The 22,399-nt window shown below is 45.6% G+C and overlaps 1 protein-coding gene across 2 annotated transcripts in view; it reads right to left on the bottom strand.

Annotated features, from left to right (window-relative positions):
- Nucleotides 1-11,822: 11,822 nt before the first annotated feature.
- Bend4 (BEN domain containing 4) overlaps nucleotides 11,823-22,399 on the bottom strand; it is a 35,819-nt gene continuing 25,242 nt past the window's right edge. Inside the window, 2 exon segments of one of the 2 annotated variants that reach the window (NM_001447004.1) lie at nucleotides 11,823-18,626; nucleotides 20,130-20,370. In NM_001447004.1, the coding sequence (NP_001433933.1) occupies nucleotides 18,409-18,626; nucleotides 20,130-20,370 (459 nt within the window). In that variant the 3' untranslated portion in view covers nucleotides 11,823-18,408. 2 annotated transcript variants of the gene reach the window in all.

The following is a 22,399-nucleotide window of genomic DNA, read 5'->3' as shown; positions in this document are numbered from 1 at the left end:
AAAGATTGTTCTAAAAAAAAAACCATCATGACTTCTCTTATTTAGAGAGAGTGTGCGCTAGATGTGTATCACTGACAGAATGCGTGGTGTGGACAGCCTGAGATGAACATTGGCTTTCGTTCACAATCTAAGAGGTACGAGTCTGGTCAGCTGATTGATTCCATTGCTTTTGAACACAGATAGAGGCAGACTGTGGTGGTGGAGAACCGAAGGTGGGCAGTTACTTGCTTCTCTGTTACTTTTATGACAAAGGATCCTTCCATAAAGCTCTGAAGCGTAAGTGACTTAACCCATCAAACACACATGCCCCAATCACATTCCAAAGGGCCCACCCACCTCCAAACACTGGCTGATGTATGGGGACCAAGCCTTCAACACACGAGAGCTTCTTTTGCCGAGAGGGGCAGTTAAGATCCAAATTCCAACAGGAAGGCATCCTTCCCTCCTTTATTTGGGAGATAAGGTTTCCAGAATGTGAGTGTTAAAAATGTCAATGGTGTTTTTAGCAAATATCAGATCATTGTCTCCTTGCCTGATCCCCCCAAGCAGGAGAGTAGCAAGAGCCCATCCTGACAGCTGGCTTAAAACGTATTCCAACAATGTTGCCATTTTCACCGCTGCCATTTTCTCCGGCCTGTTCCGAGCACCTGCTTGACAGTTGATGCGAGTGTTCGGATCCGATCCTTACTGTTTAAAAAGAGACTTGATGAAATGATGGGTAGCTTCATCTTCTGAAGATAAACCTGATTGTTTCTTGGAAGCAGTCAAAACTAGTGAATCCAAGGCTGATGAATTTGGTGGATGAGTAAGCAGGTTATTTTCTTTTGGGTTAAAAAGAAGGAACGCTGTGATCAGATGTGTGCTTGTGTGTGGCTTCTTTTCATAGCTGGCTCCCCAGCCATTTCAGGAAAGGGATCGCAAAAGAATCCATAGACTCATGGATGAACGGGTGAAGGCACATGCCACCAGGCCAGACAGCCTGAGTCTGATCACTAGATCCTGCATGGTAAAGGGAGAGAACAGACTTCCATAGGTTGTCCTCTGGCCTCCACGTGTGCACACTGATACAGAGAGACCCCCTCCCAACTAAACGGATGTAAAGAAGAAATCGAAATAAGTTCATGTTCCTTCAAGGTAACTGTTATTAGAAATAGTCCACTCCTGCTGGGAGAGGTTCCAGCGTGCTGGCTCAGTCAATCTCAACACTTTATCGTCTTGGCTCATTTTGTGTCTTCTTAGTCAATAAACAGGAACAAAGGGCTAGGGTGGAGCTCACCAGACAGAGTGCTTGTGTAACGTACTCCATACATTAAGTTTGGTGGCTGAGGCCTGTAACTCTAGAACTTGGGAGGTAGAGGCAGGAAGATCAGAACTTCAACATCATCTGCAATTATACAGGGAGTTCGAAGATGGCCTGGGCTACACAAAACTGTCTCACAAATAAAGTGTGTCAGCCAGTTGGTGGCGGCTCACACCTTTGATCCCAGCACTGAGGAGGAAGAGGCAGGAGGAGCTCTATGAGCTCAAGGCCAGCCTGGTCTGCAGAGGGAGTTCCATGACAATCAGGGCCACAAAGAGAAACCCTATCTCAAAAAGAAAGAAAAAACAATGTAAAATGGAACTTGGTTGATATTCACACTAAATGGTCTAAACAGTCAGCAACAGAGATCATCAGATGAAAACAAGCTCCAATTACACGATGTCCATAAAAACCACCGTAACTTACCCTATCGTAGCACCAAGGTACGATATGAAAGCCTGGGCATGGTGGCACACACTTGTAATTCTAGCACTGGGGCAGTAAAGACAAGAGGGTGAGGAGTTCAACACTAGCTCTGCTACATGGTGAGTTCAAGGCCAGCCAGGGCCATGGGGGCCTGTCTCAAACAAAACAAAACAAAACAAACAAAACCAACCAAAAAAAACCAAAAACCCAAAAAAGCTAAAAGCAGGAGCTGGAGGGATGGCTCAGAGGTTAAGAACACCACCTGCTCTTCCAGAGGTCCTGAGTTCAAGTCCCAGCAACCACAGGGTGGCTCTTAAACATCTATAATGAGATCTGGTACCCTCTCTGGCCTGCAGGCATATATGCAAGCAGAATGCTGTATATATAATAAAATAAATCTAAAATAAAACAAAACAACCAAACAACCAAAGAAACAAAAAACCCCAACCCAAACCAAAATCAAACCAAAAACTTTCTAGGGTAGGAGGTGGGTGAAGAAAAGAGAAAGGAAGAATGCATATAGTACTATCAGGAAGGGTACATTTTTTAAATTATCAGGGATAAAAATTATCCTCAAAATAAAGGGGTTAATTTTTCGGGAGAACAAAGCAATCCTAAATATTTGTCTGAATGCAGGATCTCAAAACACATGGAGCAAAAGTTATGGCATTGAAAAGAGAAACGGAGAAAATCCCAAGACGCCCACATGCAACACTTGGCAGAATGAGTAAGTAGTCAGGAAGTGTACGGGGGCACAGGATGAGCGACACAGCCACAGCCCCTCGTCTGACATCGCCAGCACCTTCCCTCCCAAGGCAGCCGCCTTCTGAAGGGCAAGTGGAAATCTTCCCATGCAGACCATCTGCTTGGTTATGAAAACAATTCTTAATGAAATTAACAGGGCTCGAATCACACCAAATATATTCTTTAATCACAAGGGATTTGAATTAAAATCCTATAAAAACCTGAGGAAATTAAAACAGGCCACAGTAGCAGCATAAAGGATAGGGATGGGAACTGGAAGGGCAGTGTGAGACCATCACAGTGAGAGGGCAGACTTCACGGGGTTAAAGATGTCCACTGTCAGTCAAAACACACAGGCGTGCACGCGGACACACAAGAACACACACACACACACACACACACACACACACACACCTCGGACATGCGAGAACACACACACACACAGACACACACACACACAGAGACACACACACAGAGACACAGACACACACCTCAGACATGCGAGAACACACACACACAGACACACACACACATGCACACACACACACACACACACACACACACACCGTCCAACTCACACACTGAAGAATTGCCGTGAGTTCTCGTTCCTGTTTTCTGTCAACGTTTAGAGACTGGTCCTGTGGCTGTTCACTGCATCCTCAGGACCGTGAGCAGTTTCTTCTCCCGTCACAGACTGCAGGCTCTGAAGCTGCTATCAACCGCCATAACTGCCCACCACCCAACGGTAGTAGAATGGCTTAGCAACCAAGCAGTCCTTTAAACATGAGCATGCTTGGAGCAAAAAAAATTATATATATTATATATGTGTGTGTATGTATATGTGCGTATGTGTATATGTATGTATGTATATGTGTGTGTTTATATGTATGTATGTATATGTGTGTGTTTATATGTATATATGTATATGTGTGTATATGTATATATATGTATATGTATGTGTATGTGTGTGTGCGCGTGCGCATGCGCGTGCTATTTTTAGAACAGTTGTGGGTTCATTGAATAAGTTAAAGAACTAATTAGTTTCCCTGTAACCTCCACTGCCTTGCCCCCACTTACAAGGCTTTAACCCATTATCGACAGCTCATTCTGGGATGGAATTCTTGTCCAACTAACGGACTTACACTGACATGATGTTCATAAACATAAATTTACTTTAGGGTCACTTCTGCTCTTGTGCATGACGACATAGCTCACCCGTCCTTCCTTCCTTGTACTGTGGAGTGAGCCTTAGATCCTGCCCATGCTAGGCAAGTGACTTACCACCAAGATGTAACCCAACCTGGCCTTGACCTTGCCGTTCTCCTGCTTCAGCCTCCCAAGTTGTTGAGGTCACAGACCCACCCAACCCCAAGCTCAGCCTCCATCATAGCTCCACACAGGAATCTCAGTGCCCTGAGTGTCCTCTGACCCTCTACTCATCCCTGCCTTTCTCCAGATCCTCACAACTCCCAACCCATTTCCTGTCCCTATAATCCCGACTTTTCCACAACTGTCTTCTCTCCTGCCATGTCCTCTTGTGACTCAGTGGCTTATTCCCATGGTCGTCCTTCACTATCCACCACTTCTATTGTGGGGTGTACCACAGCTTTGAGCTATTCAGCCTCGAAAGGCTGCTTGATAGGCCCAAGGTTAGGAAATTAAGAATAAAACCACCACAAACGCTTGTGTAAATTGTTCTGGGGATGTAAAACTTCAGTTCCAGGGGGCTAATCATCAAGTGTTGGGAATCGAACTCTGATCTTTTGAAAGAGAAGCAAGTGCTTAAGAGACATCTCTCTAGCCCTGTAGACTGCGTTTTCCAACATAGATACGAGTATGTATCACTTTAAAATATATTATTTTGATTAATTCTTTGACAGTTTCATATGAGCATACAATATATTTTGACCACATTAACCCCCTACTGCACCCCCTACTGCCCCCCTCACTCTTCCCAGATCCCCACCCATCGTAACCTCTCACCCCATCTCTCAGCGTTTTCTAGGCCATAAGACAAGCTGTGACCAGTGTAACTACAGCCTGTTGTGCGCTACGGCACCCTCATATTAGTTATGAGCTGTTTATGGAAGAAACCAAGCCATGCCTGGCACCAAGACTCATGTCCCTGCTCACCAAGACCTGGCATTTCAGGAGCCATTTGATTTTCTCTAAGCAGAGGCCTCAGGGTTGATCCCAAGTAGAGACGGTTAAAAGGTATCCTGTGCATCTACAGTTACAGGACTCTTCCTGTATCCTGTCCACCTTATTCCTGGAGATAAACATCTGGATTCACAGGACCAGGGCCAGAGAGTGACCACTTGCACAGAAGTTTGGAAGAAAAAAAATAATAATGAGACAATGATTTTGTCTCATTTGATTTGTCTAGTTGTTTGTAGTATATGTTAAAGATCACACACACACACACACACACACACACACACACACACACACACACACACGGGTGGCATGATTTTAAATTTTAAAGGTCCCCCAAGCATTTTCCTGGTTAGGTGCTAACTACTTAGGCAATGGAGACAGCTGCTCACAGAACGGATACCACGGCCCAGGGTGAAAGTTCAGACTTCATCTGCTCTCTGCTGGAAGAGGGAAGAGAGCCAATTCAGGAAGGGAACGCAGGGAGCGGCTGTGGCAGCGCCTGCGGTGGATGCCTGTTGACAGTAAAAATGGGCATGCTTGTCTGGCTAAAACAAACCAAAAAATTGAGAAGGATGCTCCCAGCACGGAATAGTTGTCCTTTAAGACATTCCCTTGTGTCTTTTGTGGAGGATGTGTCGCTTTTTAATACTAGTGATTCTCTGAGACTGAGGCATGGCATAATTTTGAGATGGTCTGTGTATCAGAGTTTAGGATTTGCGGAGATCCTTGAACTGTTTCCTCTTGATTATAACACACGGCTGTTTATGAGCAGAATTTCTGTTTATGGAGAGTCTCAGCCATGTCTTTCTGATGCCCTTGTTCTGGATGGCAGTGTGGGCATAGCATTATAATATTCTAGAACACCATCTCTTGCTACAATGCATTCTTATACTATGTGCAAGTGCTGAAAGAAAAAAAATATTTTATTTATATGAATACACTGTTGCTGTCCTCAGACACACCAGAAGAAGGCATCAGATCCATTACAGATGGCTGTGAGCCACCATGTGGTTGCTGGGAATTGAACTCAGAACATCTTAAAGAGCAGTCTGTGCTCTTGACCACCGAGCCATCTCTCCAGCACATGTTGAAAGAAATTAAACACCATAGGATAATGCCCAAGGAAAAGAGGTCGTGGTTGTGGTGAGGACAGTACGCCTAGTACAGCCCTGGGTTCAAGCCCCAGAGTGAAAAAAAATGGCTCTTCTCAGAGAAGGTTCTGGTAGCATTCCTAACACGGGACCACGGAGTAAGTCTTTAAGAAACCTCAGAGGTTCTTGGAAACCCTAGTGTATTCTTTCATGTAGGAAAAGGGTCTTGACCTTCAAAGTCAAAATTAGTCTCATATCTGTCAAGTTAGACTAACTCCCAGCCCCGAGACCCTCAGCAGCGGGGAGCACAGCTATTTCTCTCTCCTGGAGTTGCTTCATCCCTAGCTCCTCAGACAACAGGGGTTGGTGCAGCTTCGCTCCATTCTGAGGCCTTCAGCCAGGGCTCCAGTGCGGAGGGCTCAGACCCACCATCTCCCAGGCAGGTGGCTTCGACCTCCTGGCTCAGACTCTCCTCACCACAGATATGGATACAGAAGCCTGGTAGGAAAGCTTGTCATGGTTGACAAGCCAGAAGAAGCTGTACAAACAGCTGGAGGCATTTTTGTTAGTGGCTTAAGAGTTGAGGGTAGGTAGCAGGGAAGAGTGAGGAGCGGTCTCACTTCTGACATTAGTTTAGGGGTCTGACTACTACAGCTTAGCTTAGGTTCTGGAAAGTGTTTGAACACACTTAAGAGAAAGCACAAGAAATAGATCCGTGCCGATAAATACAAAGAACAGAAGGAAGTCCCTGGCTAGTGATAGAGTCCAAGCGTTCCAGACAAGTGGGTGAAGGGGACTGCAGTCGGAATGCAGCCTGGGGCTTCCTGGGAGGCAAGGGAAAATGGGAGACACTCAGGAGACATTTAGTTAGCTCATCCTTAGGGACGGGGCTGGGTCATTTTGTTCAGCGTACAGTTTAGTATACAGCATGGGTTTGGGAAGTTCTAGAAGTTTCTGAGTTTTGCTTCTTATGTCATAGTAATAATATTTTTTCAAAATAGAAGATTGCTACTTTTCTTCCCGTGTAATTTCCTGTTTGCATGTTGATGATGCGTGGGGAAAAAATAGCTTCCAACTTTTTACCAGGGTTAGACACGTCCTTATTAGAAAAGTTATGGTTCCCATGGATTCTGGGGGCTCATAGGGATTCTCTGCTTAGGTTCCCTTAAGGAGATGCAGTACATGTCTAGTTAGGGCTTTGATGTTCTGTAGTTACAGAAAGAAACACCTACCTAGAATGTATGAGAACCCAAAAGGCAATGAGCACAAAATGGTAAGTCCCATGGTCAGTGCAGTTCTTTGGTTTTGTAATTGTGCTGAGTACGCCTCTGTGTTGCCAGCTAAGAGAGAATCTTCACACAATGGGTTTACACAAGTAGTCAGAAGCACACAGTGCAGTCAGACATACCACTACACACACACACACACACACACACACACACACACACACAGATTGCAGACACACACAGTTCAGCCAGACACACCATCACACACAGATACACACACACACACACAGTTCAGCCAGACACACTACACACACACACACACACACACACACACACACACACACAGTTAAGTCAGACACACCACCAAACATAGAAACACACACATATTCACACAAACATACTAATATATACCAGTACACACAGATATACACACACATTCAACACAGAGACGTAGTCACAGTGAGACATTGGCACACAAACACAAACACACACATTCACACATATAAACACAAGACATACATATAGATACATAACCTCCTAAGACACAGAAGCAAACACATAGGTACACTCACACACCTTTACATACATAACTACACACACAGTTGAGTCTCACAGACACTCACAATGGCATATACCCACACAAGACACAGACACACACATTCACACACATAAACACTCTCGTATGTAACACAGAAATGCACACACATGCACAATCATATACACAGACACACATTTTGTGGCACACACATTCTCACACACAGACATATAAGCAATCATACACAGGCACACAAATACATACTCAGGCATTCTCACACAGAAACACAGAAACAGACCCCACAAAAACAGACTAGAAAATAAGACATTCTTATTGCTTGGTCCCCCTCTCTTAGCACGATCTGAGTTTTTTCCTAGACTCTAATGGAAAGTAAAAAGTGCTTGAAGCCTCACTATTGAGGCGGAACCTGATTAACAGAAACACCCGCCGAATAGTTACAATGTCTTTATTCCTCCTGCTGCTACCCATTCTAGTCCACTCGCACTAGTGATGCTGTTTGAGGCAGGGACTCATTTAACACAGGCTATCCCTGAGCTCGCCATGACCTTGAGCTTCGGCTCCTGAGTGCTGGGATTACAAGGGTGGATGTACCATGAAGCCCAGTTTACGTAGTGCGGCGCTCACACCCAGGGCTCCCTGCATGCCAGCCCAGTGCACCTCAGCCCTCATTAGTGGTATTCTGTAACAGTCTTGTGTTTCGACAAATACTAATTTTTTTACAAACAAAAACAAAACAAAATAAACAAAGAAACAAAAAACCAGGGAGGGGCGATGCCATGAAACAAGAGCAATCTTTTCTGTGTGAGTGAAGAAGGATGAGCGTTTACATCAAAGCTGTAGCTTGAAACCATGATTTAACCCAATTTGTTAAAAACTGACAACTGTTAAGTACAAGAATAAGACTTTATTTCGGACACATTTTATCCTGCCTTCCTTGTTTAATCAAAGTAGCAGCCCCACCCCCACCCTGCTTTCATATCATCTTTCCGTACTTGCATTTTTAATTGTCAAAACAGTGCACGCCTGCTGTTTGCTGTGAAGGCACGTATGCATGTGCTCTGTGTCTGTGCGACGTTGGGATCTTCTCAGGTGCCGGCCATCATATTTCTGAGACAGGGTCTCCCGGTGACGTGGAGCTTTCTAAGCAGACTAGGCTGGCCAGCAAGTCCCTTGGGGTCGCCTGTCTTTGTCTCCCTAGGGCTGAGAGTGCAAGCATACTCCTTCATGCTTGGCTTTACAGACGTTATGTGTATCTGAACGTGTACACGAGTGGATGTGTGAAGGTGAGGACTGTGCCCAGAGGTCAGGAGTACGTGTCAGATCTCGGGGAGCTGGAGTCACGAGCGCCTGTGAGGGTGTGGTCTGATGTGGGTGCTGGGTCCTCTGCAGGAGCAGCGGGGGCTCTCGTTCCTCTAGCCCCCACTGCCTGCCCTTTTATGTGTGTTCTGGGGACGTTATTGGCTGAGCCCAGATTAACTGCTTTGAGGTGGGGGTGGCATCAGCACAGAAACTTGCTGTGTAGTCCAGGCTGTACTGAAGTTTCAGCAATTCCCGCCCTGCCTCAGCTTTCTGAGCACTGAGATTACGGAGAGAATTCTTTTAATTCAGACTTCAAACCCCAGTGTATTTAAAAATGTATTTAAAAGATTTGAAAAAAGGATTTTTAAACAAAATCAGCTCAATCTTCAAACTGTGATTACCACAAGTTAACAAGCAAGTCTCACAAACCCCACTCCTGCATTTATGTAAAGGAAAGACAGTTGGAACGCAAGTATTTTATCAGTAACACGATTGAAAACAGGTTCTCTAGTCTGTCCACACGGACAGTGTCATTTTGGTACTTTACAGACCAGCTGAAGTGACCCCACCCCAAGGACACGGAAACACTAAAATACAGTACACATGGAAAGAGAACATTCAGAACTTCGAAGACGGAGAACAAAACTTGAAAATGCAGTTAAACAACTATTGACTGTGGTGTTTTTAACTCTTGACAAGTTTAAATAAAAACATTTTAAAAAATGTTATGTGCGTTTGCATGCGCCTGTGCCTGTGCATGTGTGGGTACCCAAGGAGGCCAGAAAAAGGCCTCAGAATCCCCTTGAACCGGAGTTACAGGTGGTGTGAGCCACTTGGGTAGGGTGCTGGGAACCAAATTCAGGTCCTCTGCACGAGCAGCATGCACTAACGGCCGAGCTCTCTCCAGCTCTGCCCGACGCACATTTCCTAAAGGCAGGTTTCACTGTGTTGTTTGGCATATTTCTTTACCATCAAGGCTAATTCTTATGTTGGCCTCTGGGTATGAACGTAAGGCTGCCCATGAACATTAAACTCATCAATATTCATATGCATGCCTGCGATTGTTAGCCTCAGCCTTGGGGTCACGGAGAAAGATGCATTTCTGTTGGGTCAGTCAGAGCTGGGGAGATAGGAAGGTATTGTTTAGTCTCATGATCACATCCTCACCTTGAAAGTCTCTTTTAAGATTTGTTTATTAAGCACAGTGCTCTGTCTGCATGTGCACATGCAGGCTAGAAGAGGGCATCAGACCCCATTGCAGATGACTATGAGCCACCACGTGGTTGCTGGGAATTGAACTCAGGACCTTTGGAAGAGCAGTCAGTGTACTCAACCTCTGAGCCATCTCTCCAGCTCAAGTCTTTGAGGGCTGAGGGGACAAAAGCATGGATGTGGAGTCAGCCTCCTCCATCTGCACACTGGAGCTCCTCCAGCTTCCGTAGCCACAGAGCGGGCACATTAGAGCTTCCCCATGGGCTGCGAAGACTGAATGAAGGAATGACCATAGCACTTAATTAATGATCCACAACTGTCAACTGCTCAAATGATTGAGGACCAAGTGGCTCTCAGGACCTCAATGAAGTAAACAGAAAGCTTTCAGGCACTGTCCTCACCCCCCAGATCTTCTCTCTCCTCTGCCTCGCTGTGTTGGGGGAGGGGTCTGGCTGGACACAGTGGATTATTCACTGTGAGGTTTCCAGTGTGCTCAATTAGAGAAACCTCCCGTCTGTCTCATATCTCCTGTGGGATGGGAAAGGGAGGTTGCAATGTGATCCCCGATCTGGCTCCTTTCTTGCCGTGTTCCTCAGATGTCATGGAGATCATATTTCCTAGCAGGGAACCCTCTATAATTTCAGTCCTGCTGCTGGCCTTGTCCCTTCCAGCAGTCAGCGCCCTCCCATCTCTGCCTGGGTAACGAGTTTTGAGGACTTTGAGGCCCCGTTTTTATCCATCACTCAAGTCTCGGGTGTTCTTTGCAGCTGCTGGCTGACCACCAGTCATGGTCTCACTAAGACTGCTTGGGTGAATTCTGACTAACACATCTTAAAATGGAGAGGGAAAGGAAGAGAAGCGACCCGGCCAGCATTTGGTAGACACCAATTCGTAAGGAAAGATGCTTTAACTGACAGTGATGAGACAGTAAATGTTGGTCAAACTGTCTTTGACAGTCACAGCCTTTTATGACCAATTCCCCTTCTCAGGAATTCACATTGGAAAACAAGTTGCCCAGTGGAACATGGATTCTTCTCATGGTTAATAGATCCTTGTCATTTTCTCTTTGACGTTACGCAGCCATTGACTTACACTACAGTTTGCTAAGGACTAAGTATGCCACTTCCCAGGCATATCAGGCTCTGGGTTAATGTACTGTATGAGTTATAACCATTTACACTGGGCTCCTTAGTCAGCTCAACAGTGTGCTGAGAAGCACTCTAAGCGGTGCCTGTCTGCGGCTGTCACTCTCCTGGTTATTTCATACAAGTGGAGCTGTAGAATAGCCGTTGTTTTGTTGTGTGTGTGTGTGTCCACTTTGTTCACTTGCTGTACTGTCAAGCTTCACCCATGTAATGCTGTGCTGTCTGCACTCTGGCCCCTAGTGATGTCACAGTCCAAGTAAAGACCGTCACATTTATCTCATGACAGAAGTATTTGCACTGCTTCACTCCTCACCACCGTCTACCACCTATTATGATTTTTCTTGGGTTGTGTGATGGTTACTATCAACCTGAGGGGATTTAGACTCACCAAGGTGGTGGCTGCCTGTGATTCTGGGTCTGGATGGCAGGGACAAGGGATTCCCCAGTCAGCATGACTAGCTTCATCAGTGTGTTCTGGGATTGACTGTGAGACCCTGCCTCAAAATAATATGGTAGAAACACAGGAAATGTTGATATCAACTTGGACCCCACAATGTATACACATGTAGCCCACATGTGAACATGCACACACACACACACACACACACACACACACACACACACACACACACACACACACACAAAGAAAACAGTCAAGCTAAAACATTTAACAGATAACTTGACATTTATTGTGCAATTTTACCCCCAACAGAACATGTGGCATTCTAGAGGTATATGAGGTAAGAAAATCAATATTCCAATTAGAACACCCGAAATAATCAGCTCTAGTAACAAATGTCTCTCATAATTAAAAATATTGAATGTTTAAAAAACTCTTAAAACGTTTTAGGTTCCTAAAAGAAATGGCCTAACACTTAAAAAACAACTCACTCTTCTATATAAATTGTTCACAAAAATTTTTTTGCTATTCTATATTATACTATGCATTTTAGCTTCTTTAACATATCCCTAGTGTGTATGAACTCTACACAGTACAATCAAATAGAAATTATTCAGAGAAGCCACAAGACTCCAACAATAAAAATATCAGGATCAATGGATTTGTCACAGTTTCTCCACAAGTATTCATCATAGAAAATAGAGTAAAGGCAACTGGCCCCAGTGTTAGCTGCTACATGCCGTTCTGCACAGGAGCAACATGAGGGCAAGCAAGGCTTAGCCAGGGCAGGGGCAGGCTGGTCAGTGACTGAGTCTCCGCCTGCTTCCGGCAGGCCTTGCTCCCGAGGCACAAGCCAGGCTCATCGTGACCTTGGCATGCGTTTGAAGGATGTTAAATTTTCGACTACAGGGGCAAACCCAACAGGTCACTATAGTCTTTACAGTCTCCTCTACCGTTCTCACAGTGACATCGTCAACTAAAACCTCACGTCCCACGGAACTGGAAGTGTCACCAGAGGCTGCAAAATCAGCCACACAGAGGGGGAACACTGGCCAATAGCCAGAGCTATCACCAGGTGTCACGTGAATGATCTAATCTCGAGATCCAAAGTCTTCCTTTGTTCCTGCATCTTTGTACAGGGGATCTAGAAAGGTGGGAGGGACTAGACTCCTGATGTGCCCACTTCCTTTAAGGGTTTCTGGTCTCCCTCACAGGATGCCACTCAGGGCACGCCTCATGCCGGCCCGAGAGGCCTGGAGGCTTCACAAGCTTGTTATTTAAGCACCTGCATATTTAGTGATAGAACGCCAACCTTCCCTTGATAGCATCAGAAAATCAAATAACGTTCACTCCAAAGTGTTGGCAGACTTTGAGAACTATGCCTGACGGGCACAGATAGAAGAGGCCATTCTGCTTACTGAGCTGAGAAGGCTCAGGTGAGCGCCCTGTCAGGAACAGCTCTTAGGGCAGCTGTGAGGTCCAAGCAGAGGAGAGGAAGCAACTAGCAGGAGTCAGGAGTCACACTTAGGTGGTGTAGTTACTATTGCTATGGGAGTGATCTCCTACAGCACGCTGAGGCGCATCTGCCTGCCTGTACTGCTGCCATGTTCAGAGTGACCCAGGTTTGTGAGTCCGTCTCACTAGCATATCACTTTCATTGCAATTTGGGGAACAGGTGAAAGGGGTGATTCAACAAGACATAGCCCTTACTGACAGCTATGGAGGCTTAGAAGCAAAATTTTTGGTAATCCACTGCCTTCAGTAGTCAAACTGACAAGGCCAGTAATTTAGTGTGAGAATTCCAGTTCTCTCAATATTTCCTAAAATCCATATACTATGGGGAGTGCAAGTGGCCTCTAACTTGATGGGGTATTACTTTTGCCCTCCATATTGCTGATGTCAATTCTTCCCTCTCCATGACGCACGCACGCACGCACGCGCACACACACACACACGCCCCTGGCTGACAGTATGAGTAGCTTTGCCATCAGTTAAGTGACATTTCCCTCCAGTGGTTATTTTTATCCAGTACTTATATGACTGAAAGAGGCCATCACTGTGTTTACAAAAATACATCATAGTGACACACACTCCTGTTGCGACACATTTGCATTTGAGTTGTGACTCAAGCATCCCTTTTGACGTGTTTGCCAAGCAGCTTTGGCAAGTGTCGCCACATTAAGCACACAGCAGCAAGACTCACACCGTATGTGCAAAGCCACTCTCTATTACACTTCTACAAACCCACACGTGAAACCTGTCACAAATTAACACAGATCTGTACTGTGAGATGATACAGCACTAGCTGAGGAAACGATACATTTAAAATTCTTTCTAAGTCACCAAAAATGACCTTTAAACTAAAAAATGTAACTGGTTTATACAGAAACTCAGGAGGTAGTCAGTGGATGTCAGGGTTAGTCTAGAGCACATACTGAATAATGGTTGACCCCTGTACCACAAAACACAGAACTCAAATGAGGGCGATGTTTGGGTTCCAGACATAACTCACATCTTCCCACGGAGTGCATGCCATCCACTTTCTCAGAGTTGCATGAGAGGCACAAGTCATTAGATGGCAGGGATATGTAGAAACCACACACCTGCAGATTCCTAAGTCTGAGTTATTGTGTAAATTTTGTGTAAACAGCAAATAATTCAAGAATCACTATTGGACTGGATGGAAACCACAGTCCTATTGCTGTCAGTGCCGATCACCTGATGCCGTGTAGAGTGGCTGTGTCAAGTAAGATTGTAGTTAACTGTGTCTCCTTATCATCCTGACAAAGGCCTCGCCTTGATGCTGATCACTGAAGGGTAAGGGACAGTCTACATAAACCACAGCGTCTAGCAGGGACACACACTCCTCAACACCTCACCAAGAGATCAACCCTCTTACTCCTCTGCTCTCTGCCTTGGGGAAACCTTATGAAACACATACATGGTGACAGTCTCCTAAATGCTGTGACAGATGAGGAACAGGGTTAAGGACTTGTAGAAACAGCTACACTTTTCTTGATACCACAAGAGGCTGAACACCCACAAATGGGCTGGTGAGAAATGGGGCCTTATCTAAACACTGCTCCCCTCCACAGGTTCCTGGTCTTGATCCCCTGAGGGCTCATCATTCTCTTGGCAAGATCTGTGCCTGGGGAGTTAAATCCCCATGAGAGGGAAAGCATTTTAATTTGGAAAGCGTCACTGTTAACTATGGAGCCTCTGATGCTGGGACTCCGGACCGGCCTAATCACTGATGAAAAAGCCATTTAATTACGCCAGCCTGGCAACCACGGTTTCCTCACCAAGGACAAGGTACAGTTGCATCCATCCTGAGATATTTTTAACTCAAGTCTACTTCCAACCAACACTGAGTGGCTCGGGTAATTCTAAAAGTTGACAGAGGACTAGCTTTTGCCTTGTGGAAGCCATGTGTCTTACTGCCAGAATAATGACAGACAACATCTTCAGACCTCCAAGAGCAAGCCAAAGGCATGTGCAGAAATCAGGGTAGCCAGTTTGATCGTGAGTTCTCAGAAGTGACACCTTTCACAGGCTGACTTGAGTAGCAGCCCAGCCTTAACTGGATATCCACAAAGGCAAAGAAAGAGCCAGCAGGATGCTGAAGCAAACCTCAATGTTCGACTGCTGGTATCGGGGTGAACTGAGCTGAAGAAAACAGCAGAAATCACATAAACAGGCAGGAAAAATGAACACCTGACTGGGCTGAGGCGTTCAGGTCCTCCTGTCATTACCTGTGAGGACTGGCTAGGATGCTGAGGACAACAGCCAGTATCATGTCCACTGTGGGAAAGTGCTGACAGAGCAGATGCAGTGGCAAGCCTGACACAGATGTCCTTTCAAGTGGCAGAAACAGCAGCCAGGTTTCTGCCCCTGCCCCATACTTGTGGGAAGTCAAAGGCTCAAAGAGTTGGTGGCCAAAATGCTCCAAGATGGATGCACAGAATGTTCCCTCGAACTTCCTGGAAAGAGGTACAACCTGCAAGTCTGTACCCTAAAAGCAGTTGCTAAGCACTACGGCTGTAGCAGGGTCAACATATCCAGCAGCAAGAGGAACTGCGGCCCAGTGCAAGACTGATGACGTAATGGCAGGTGGGTGATGACGGGCTCCACCTAAGGTTTCTTGACACTGGAGACCTCCTAGGTCAGACTTCCCAGACCTTGGATCACACACTAAGAAATACCGTTTTCAATATCCTATTGAACAGCGCTCCCACAACAGTGCTTGTCACTGTGGAGTTTATGACAAGCGTGTCACCAGATGGAAATGACAACAGCCCATCAGGAGTGCTCTGCACTTCTTACCTAGACCTTGCAGTAGAGGGAGCAGATGTTGCCGTTTGCACATCTGGGCAAGCGGCAAAAGCCCCTGGTGGAGTATATCATTGCCTACTTGTCTATACGCTGTTCCCTTCTTTATGTAAGTAGGAAAGAAAGTCTTGTTCCTATTCACATGTCAACGGAGCTGGGGAGTTTAACCAAATCGGTAAGCCCGGACCTGGGAAAACCCTGAAGTTAAGGAGACCAGAAGTGAAGACTGCAAAAGCAGAATCAGGACGACTGTATCACGTGACCAGAAAACCTCGACAAGTGAAGTGGAAGACTTAAAGCGATGTATGCAACCCTCTATCAAGGATCAATTCTTCCAGCTGCTGACCCTGACCCGACAGTGGGCTTGAGAGGTGCAGTCGTATGGTACCCACAAATGATTTAGATACCCTCTTCTAAAGCTACATTTGATGTGGAAGGTGATGTAGGCTGAACAGCACAGCACAGCACAGCACAAGCTCAACTAAAACTAGTACCAGCCTATGCAGATGACAATGAGAAGCTTCACTGACAAGAGCTTATCCCAGGGCACCCCGAGCTGGTGTTGAGATCAGAGCCTTTAAAGAGGTGGAGGAGGATCACTCCATGGGGTCTTCCTGATTCCTCACATGGGGGCTCTGAAGCTCCAGCGCCATGAGCCTTGCTCCTGCCAACTTTCCATACTTAGGCAGAGTTGCAAACTTGTGGACGAGAAAACTCGATGGATCGTTTAAAGACTACAGGACAACCAAAGAAAGCTTTTCACACTTACTGACCAAACTCAATGAGGTTGAGCAGGCAGTAAATAAACCACCAAAGAGAGGAACGGGGCTCAGCCGTGTGGATAAACAGCAATGAGAGACGTCTTCAGTGCTGCAGATGAGGATTTTAAACAAGATGATAGTGAGTGCCCCAGACCAGCAAGAAGCTATCAACATGCTGTCCTGGATGCTATCCGGAGACAGCTTTCCTAATTAAGAAAACAACATCCCTTTCTCTTGGACAGCCAAAGACACTGGTCTTCGGTCCATGTAAATGACATCTCATTTACTCGTTTAATTTCTTTTACTTCTAAACTGTTTGGCCGATTTGTTCAAAATCCGATGCTAAATACTGAATATAAAGGATGTCTGATTTATTCTGACAAAACTGGCCTCCCATACAGACCTTTTCTAAATGGATACTCAGTCTGAATTTCTATCCCATTTCAAAGCTCTTTGCTGTGTTTGTAGATGGCATTCATAATTTTCATAAATGCTGCCCATTTAGCTTTTGGTTCCACAAAGAACACAGTAATCTTGATTTGTTTAACAAAGCCAACGGGGGAGGGAGGGATTAAAAAAAATAAAACTAGCCTTCTCCTCATGTCCAAAAGTTTAACCTTCATCAGGAACAATTCCAGCACCTCTGTAGCCTTTACTAGACATCACTAACATGTGTGACTTCTCACATGGATGCCGCAAATTAAGCAGGGAAGCAGAGCAGTAACTCAGAACTTAGACCACAGAGGGACTGTGGGAAAAGGAGAGGCACAGCTGGTTGAGGTGTTTTCATCCATGACAGTGGGGAACAGAAGTTTTATATATTCTAAACCTTCACTCAGCCCAGAAAAAGGCCTCAAATTTCAGAGAAATCACCCATAAGCCATTGCATAGTTGTCAGAACGGCACTGAAGCTACGTGTCTACAATACCCGACCCTTTATCAACAGCAGATACTGTCATTCATGCCCTGTGTTTGATCTTACCAAATAGCTAGCTCGTAGAGGTTCTCAGTGAACCCACCACCCTGGCATTGTGTCAACAAAGCATGATGTAAGGCTATGGAAGGCTATGTGTTAGAACTTATGAAATGAGGCATTTGAAAATGGGTCTGAATCTTTGGATGTTTCCTAAAGATGTAAAGAGAATCTCTGCTTGTAAACCACAGCAATGAGGTTGCCTTTCTGATTGACACAGTGAGTTTTGCGTGTAAGAGAACAGAAAAATAGCTGACTTCCATCAAGTACCCTCTACAGACATGGCCTCTGTTCTGGCTTATCGTAAGAGTTTAAAACAGATGGAAGCTTACAGTCTCACCTAGCTTGTGTCTTTGCTGAGAACTCTAAAACCAAGTCTTAGGAAAATGAAAGACAGCTTACTTGAATTAAAGAAAATACGCGTTGCTTGTCTTCCCTTCCCCCATGTGCAGGAACACCAACTGAACCTTCCCTGGAGACCAGCTCTGCTCAGGAGGCCAGGCTTCCCTGAAGATCTGGGGCTGGAGTCACTCTCAATGACCAGCTAGTAATGACTTCATGTTAACTGTACATTCTCCTCTGTGATAGAATACACCCCAATCTACTGCAGCTGCTCATTTCCCCCCCGAATCCTAAAGTGGATTCGTATTTGGGAACTGTGGCAGTGGGTCAAGAATGTGTAAAGTATGACGGAATACCATGCTTTGGACTCTAAGAGACAAGGGGATGGACATTCACAACTGGAGCTCTTACACAAAAAACCAAAACACCACTGCTAGGTTCTGTCCGCTAGTCCCCAGACCCATCCTGAGAGCTCTTGTTGAAGACCTCATCTTGGGAAGCCTGGTGATCCATCCCTTCGTAAAACGAGCCACCGTTGTGCAGGAAAGTCCCCACTGCCCGCCCTTGTCGGGCGTGACCTACGGCATCGCTGAACACTTTGTTTATCTGCTCCTCCGAGGGCATCCACCAATCAGGGTTTGAGGTACAGTGCATCCTAATGAATTCTGTGGGAATAGAAACAACAGTAAAAAAGAGAGAAAAAACAGCTGGTTTTTTGACAGACGATAGGAAGGCAGCTTAACCTACAACAGAGGCACGATCAGAAAAGTCACATGGAGGTCCAGAGCAATGCAATGACATCGCCACTCACTACATCCAATCTACCCCACACCGGTGTTCTCATGTGCAAGACCAAAGCCACCTACACTCTAGGGAATGCTTGCTGTAGAAAAGAAAGTGTCTGCCTGAAGTGTCTTTCCTCAGTCACCTGAACTCAGACCTCAGGCTTGCGTTCTACCTACTGAGAATCATCTCCCCAGGAGGGATATGGCTGCTCTAGTGTTTATTACACAAATAAGAAGCCCACGCCTGTGCATCTTGGTGAGCAACTCCACCACCTATGATGATGTTGGGGAATAAGAAGCACTGTGTGGCCAATTAGCTAAATAAGATAGATTCTAGAAATTTCTGTAAGCCTGGTCATGCTGGATCATTGGACTGCTTTACAGCGCTATTCTAGTGAATGCATGCACCCCGTGGAAGTGAGCTTCCCCAGCTCTGGTCACTTGCACTGGAATCATCTGGGATGGTTGAGAGTCATGCATGCACCCAGCCTTCAATCTCTGTTCAACTGCAATTGGTGGGGTGAGCTAACGGAACCCAGGACATGCACTCTTCAGGCAGCAGGGCTTACAGAGTTCAAGTGTCTAGGGGAAGGCTACATCCTAGGCTGAGTAGAGACAAGCCTTCTAATCGTCAAACCAATACAAATCCACGTATATTAAATAAACTGGGACTTTTTTACTAGGAAGAACTTGGATGCCTATCCAAACTAAATAAACATGTCGCTCTGGTTAGTGACACTGGTCCTGAACTCTGCAGGGCCTGCTACTGTGCCTGCTGCTTTACGTTCCAGGGCAGCGCTCTGGTGGCCTCGTGTCTGTGTTCATTGGAAGCTGCTCCATCACCTGCTAGTTCCCCAACCTCTGCCTGACCTGCAACTGACCAAAGAAATTACCTAAAATATCAGCGAATTGTGTTATCAAAGCAGAAGTTCAGCTTTGAACATAGCAGCCCCCTTTTTTAAGCTGAAAAGGTTTTACAGATGAAGCCTACTTCAAGTAGGTTTTGTAAGTATTCCTAACAAGCAAGCTGGATGGAGGCCCATGGAAGCAGGATGAACAGCACATATTCTCTCTGTGTATCTCCCTATGCTCCAGTTTTGCTGAATGTGGCCTTCTCTGGCAGCAAAGGAAATCTGAACTGAAAGCGTGAAACATGAGGTGCTATGCGATGCCTTTGGACATTACTCAAGAACGAGGCTAAAGCAAAGACTCGTTTACAGAGTTTCTCAATACCAAGTAGATGGGCCACATGAAGCTTACAAGATCTCGGTGCAAAAATTAAAAAAAAAAATACGGTAACGGCTGAACACTTGTGTGGGAAGCCACAGCCAATGCAGTGAAATGGGATCACGGATGGTGACACTGAGGGGAAGGATGCAGTACCTCGGAGGCACGTGACTTTAACTGGATCCAGAGGGCGTCTTTCGGGACCTGTCTCTCCTGACTGCACTGACCTTTTCCTTTTCCCAAGGCCGCATGAGTACTTAAGCTCGTCGGTGGTGAAGACGAATCTGATGAGGTAGCGCAGAAGCCGCCTCCCGTCCTTCTTGGAAGAGTTCACAGCCTCGTCCCACTGTTTGCTCGTTATGTACACAGGATAGCTGTTCAACAGCTGCTTGCTTCCCTGAAACAGAAAAATATTTTCTCATTACCTGTCGAGCCAGCCAGCCAGAAGCCAAAGCCATCTCCATTTCAAAGGCAAACATGCTTTTTAACCAAGTGGCTGCGCTGACAATGAACCGGGCACTGAGGAGCAGCGTAATTGCTCACACTCAGAACGGGCACTTTTCAAATTACATTTGCATTTTCTATAACAAGAGCCAATGAGGTATAATGAACACCTTTAAAAGAGGAGCTATTTATAACTCGCATTTCAACAGGTAGGTTAAAATGTGTCAAGATCCAATGACAGGGAACACTCTTTAAATGTAACCTGTAACTTTCTCTTTCAATCTATTAAATATGCAAGGATGACTTTGAAGGGTGTGATCAAACAGGTCTCACCATCCTCTCTGGCTGGCAGTTCCGCTCTTAGAGGAATGGCGCCAGCGGTCTATTTTAATAGGCACGGCTTGTGTTTAAGGCACCTAACACATGGCTGTCATTGTGTTACAGTGAAAACATGAAAAGAGTGGGTTTAAAAGGAGAAAACTAAAAAAAGCAAAACAGCTCTTCTCAAATGGTAGCTTCTGCAAAGCGGCTGTGTCAACCGCCAAAATGCTCTTACTTCTCACCTTCCTAGTTTATGACTGCTGTAAAACCCCCCAGCTAAACAGCAGCAGAGGGCTAATTAGGGGACCTCTGTAGTTTATAAGCCATGTTTAGTCAACTGCACCCACGTATCCATTGCTTCAGTTCTGGCTGTCCATAAAATTCTATAGTCCAGGACAAATTAATTAACCCATGATCTCAGTTTTAATGTACTTCCCCAGTAATTAAGGTGTACAAAATAAAAAAAAAGAGAGAGAGAGAAACTCATTCAGTTTTACAACTCTGAAAATTTATTACAGGTTATAAATCTGGCACTGTTTGGGTCTGACAGGGTTTTATTTGAGAAAGTGCTTGCTTATTTAACCATGGAGAAGGTGTTCTTAGGAGAGCCAGCAGGACAGTGGGGACTGGATTTGACCAGGGAACCATCAGCAACTGAACAGCACACAGACACTCATCCCTCTGCACCCAACTTTCCTGAAGGTGACAATGCGACTTAGTTTCCTTTAAGGAAGGGAGCTGAGGTTATGGGTGGTGTACTGAATTTAGAGACAGTCTGGGTTTAAACATAGAACTGGGTTCTATGTCTTCCTAACTTGAGAAAGCTACCTGAACTTTTTTGGAGTAAAGTTCAAAACAGGGAAACTTCCCACACTGGCCGTATGTAGCCAACAGACGGTGGCTTACGAAGCCCTTGGCTCTGCAATCTTGTGCACATGTGTGATAAGACATCAGCAGGAGCCCAGGCTCCACAGGTCCTTTCAGCCCAGCTGCCCTTAAGAGGGAGGTGCTAAAAGTGCAGTGTGTGTGCAGTCCTGAGCAGCACGTGGAGGAAGGAGCCAGGAAGCCAGGTAGGCCGGCAAAGCGGCTAGCCTGGGGTAGAGCACATGGCTCCTAAGTGAAGTGGTGGTGAGCTGTACGGTAGGTGCAGAAGGGAAAATAATGCAGTGTTTGTCATGCACATGGAAGAAGGGAGGGACTCAGTGGATCTCCAGTGGATGGACCCATCAACCCAGGCAGTGGGTGGAGCCTTATGTGGGTGGACTGCAAACTGGCTCAGAAGCACACATTCTAAAGCATTTTTGCAGGAGCCCTTTAATACCAACCAGCTGTACTATTACCTGAACAATTAATGGGGAGCCTGAGGCATTCGCCCAAGGTAGTACAATTATAAAGTCTAGGATGGCGGAGGGGCTGTGCTGGAAAGATGGCTCAAATGTTAAGAGCACAGATTGCTTTTCCAGATTGCCTGGGTTGAATTCACATGACAGCTCAGAACCATTTGTAATTCTAGTCCCAGTGCCTGGGGTAACCAGGTAAACAAACCGCCCACATATATACAGGCAAACAAAATACCCATTAACAAAAAACAAAACAAAACAAACAAAAGAAAAAACAACAAAAAAAAATCCAACAAACAACCCAACATTCAATTATAAAGC

The sequence above is a fragment of the Rattus norvegicus genome, chromosome 14, assembly GCF_021556685.1.
Source record: "Rattus norvegicus strain SHRSP/BbbUtx chromosome 14, alternate assembly SHRSP_T2T, whole genome shotgun sequence".
Taxonomy (NCBI): domain Eukaryota; kingdom Metazoa; phylum Chordata; class Mammalia; order Rodentia; family Muridae; genus Rattus; species Rattus norvegicus.
Note: the sequence above shows the minus strand (reverse complement) of the source record. Positions and strands in the feature narration are given on the sequence as shown.